The sequence below is a fragment of the Chrysochloris asiatica genome, unplaced genomic scaffold (genome assembly GCF_000296735.1).
Source record: "Chrysochloris asiatica unplaced genomic scaffold, ChrAsi1.0 scaffold00439, whole genome shotgun sequence".
NCBI lineage: Eukaryota > Metazoa > Chordata > Mammalia > Afrosoricida > Chrysochloridae > Chrysochloris > Chrysochloris asiatica.
This window is the reverse complement of record NW_006408957.1, coordinates 263495-266047: the sequence shown is the minus strand read 5'-3', so window position 1 is coordinate 266047 and position 2553 is coordinate 263495. Positions and strand designations below refer to the sequence as shown.

The window sequence follows — 2553 nt, the reverse complement described above, 5'->3', positions numbered from 1 at the left end:
TCAGCCCCCTGAGGACAGACCCCGCTCAGCCCCCTGAGGACAGACTCCTTCAGCCCCCTGAGGACAGACGCCGCTCAGCCCCCTGAGGACTAGATCTTTTCAGCCTCTTAGCCGTGCTGTGGCTCCTGACTGCCCTTTCTCTGAGCCATGTTGCCGGCAGCGCTTTGAAACCGCTCCTTGCCTCTTTTCACTCTCTTTGCTGGTACTTTTTTCTTTCTTTCTTCTGTCTCTCTTCCTATTTCTTTCTTTCAACCTCTGAGGGTTGATTGCTTTTATACAGCAACTCCTCATAAATGAAAGCACAGTCCTACTTCTAGTGGGGGCCACAGACACTTCATTTGCATAGTAGGCTACAGTCATCTCTTTTGTGTAGACTATTAACCGGTGTCTGTAAACTGCCTGTTAGTCACAGGGATCTGCAGCCCAGGACCAGACAACCTGGACAAAAGTAAGAGATCCTCTGAGGTTGAAACCAGGCCAGCGATAACTCCTGAGGGCTTTCCTTATGAGCCAGAACAAAAGGCCACATGCATGAACTCATTGCACCACTGTGGACTCAATTTTAATGATCTGATACTGCATTAAAACTATCAGGTCTTACACTCCTGTCTCGTTCTAAGTGTTACGTTTGACTCGAAGGTTAAGTCTTTAGAAATAGAACGGTATCCTTGAAGAATGTGCATTGACATTTTTGTTAGATGCTTTCAGACTCCTCTCAAAGAGATAGTTTTGTTGTTGTAACCTCCCGGTGTCAATCAAATTCGTTAGACTACAGTAACTGTGAGATACACTTCTGTACTAACGTGTGGACAGTCATCTCCCTGAACTTCTGGTGCAGAGCTGGTGGGCGGGGCATGGCCCCTGTTTCTTCTCAGCCTAGGAGCCGGACCTGACCCAGCGTCCTTCCCGATGCTGCAGCCACAGCATTGCTGCGTCCACTTTCCTGTGCCTACTGTGGGTCTGACTGGCTGACCAGGGCATTGCCCATGCTTGGTTAGGGTTCCTCCATTTGTTCTGAGGCCTATGGCTACGCAGGTTGAGCTCCTCCCCTCAGGCTCTGGCCTGTGAATTTTGTCATTCTAATCCTGCTTCAGGCCGGTGTGTTGAACTTTCTTGGGATATTCCCAGACTCTTTGCCCTCTTTGGCTGCAGGTGCCTCTGTGTGTGTATGGTACCGTGAGGCTGCGGGGGCGGGGGAGCTCAGCTTTCAGCTGCCTGGTGGCTACCCCAGCTGCCCGTTCTGTCCTGACCGTGTGTTTTCACAGCTAATCAGGCACTGGGGGGCTGATGTCCTGGTGTTTCTGTTGTTTTCTTGTTCTGTTTTGCCGAATGTTTCCTTACTTATGGTTCAGGTAGAACTTCTTACTTTTCTCTTATTTTATTAGTTTTTCAATTGCTGTTTACATTTTGTATTTCTGTTGGTAAAATTTTTTTGCTGACTTTTCTCTTAAATTTTCATATCAAGGGGTTTGTCCCAAGTCTCTGAGATTTTTAAATTTTTTCTTGACTTGTATGATCAAGTCCTGGTATAGTGCTGTAGGATAAAGCACTGGACTGGAAGGTTGGTTTGAAATGTAAATGTAAGGTCAGTGGTTCAAACTTACCAGCTGTTCCTTAGAAACCCTATATAGGATTGCTATGAGTCAGAACCTGCTTGACAGTGCTTAACAGCAACAACATATATCAGTAAAAGTGTTGGTGTGTACTTTACATTGAAAAGCGTGACTATTTACTCTGATTGCTAAATCTCCTTATTTATATGTATAAAATCCAACCTTTTTTTTTTTTTCATATTTCTGTAAATACACCTGCCTGTGTACACAAATATGAATAAGCTGTACTAAACATTCCCTTTGGGTACGCAGTGACCGGTCCCCGAGGGTAGCGCGGCCTGTGGTGGGGCATGCGAACTAGGCTGGCCAGCTCTGACACTTCTTGTCTCGCCCAGAAGAACCCGCAGTGAGGGGCCGCCTGACCGAGTGTCTGGAGACGGTCCTTAATAAGGCCCAGGAGCCCCCAAAGTCAAAGAAGGTCCAACATTCTAACGCCAAGAATGCAGTGCTCTTTGAAGCCATCAGCTTAATCATTCACCACGACAGGTGAGTTGGGACCGGTGGTGTACCTCTTCAGCTTGCCTTCGCAGGAGAACTTGTACCGAGATCCCCCCAGGCTGACACTTGTCTTCCACCTAGACCCAGCCATCTACTAAGACCCCTCCTCCTTCTTTCTCTTTAGTACTTCACACTTTTTTTCCTCTTCTCTACACTACTTTACACCTTCCCCGACTACTTCACACCCTACCCCCTGCTTTCTCTTCACTTCATACCTTCCGCTTTCTCTTCACTACTTCACACCTCCCTCCTCTTTTCTCTTCACTTCACACCTCCTGCCTCCTTTTTCTTCATCACTTCACACCCTACCCCCTCCTCTCTATTCACTACTTCACACCTCCCTCCTCTTTTATCTTCATCACTTCACACCTCCTCACTCCTTTCTCATCACTTCACACCTCTCCCTCCTTTCTCATCACTTCACACCTCTCCCTCCTTTCTC

At 47.3% G+C, this 2553-nt stretch overlaps 1 protein-coding gene across 2 annotated transcripts in view; it reads left to right on the top strand.

Annotated features, from left to right (window-relative positions):
* Window positions 1-2553, top strand: part of AP2A2 (adaptor-related protein complex 2, alpha 2 subunit) — an 86386-nt gene that overhangs the window by 66346 nt on the left and 17487 nt on the right. The window contains exon 8 of one of the 2 annotated variants that reach the window (XM_006876971.1): window positions 1952-2099. In XM_006876971.1, coding sequence (XP_006877033.1) covers window positions 1952-2099 — 148 coding nt within the window. Of the gene's footprint in view, window positions 1-1948; window positions 2100-2553 lie in introns of both variants that reach the window. The other variant, XM_006876970.1, reaches the window with a different exon arrangement.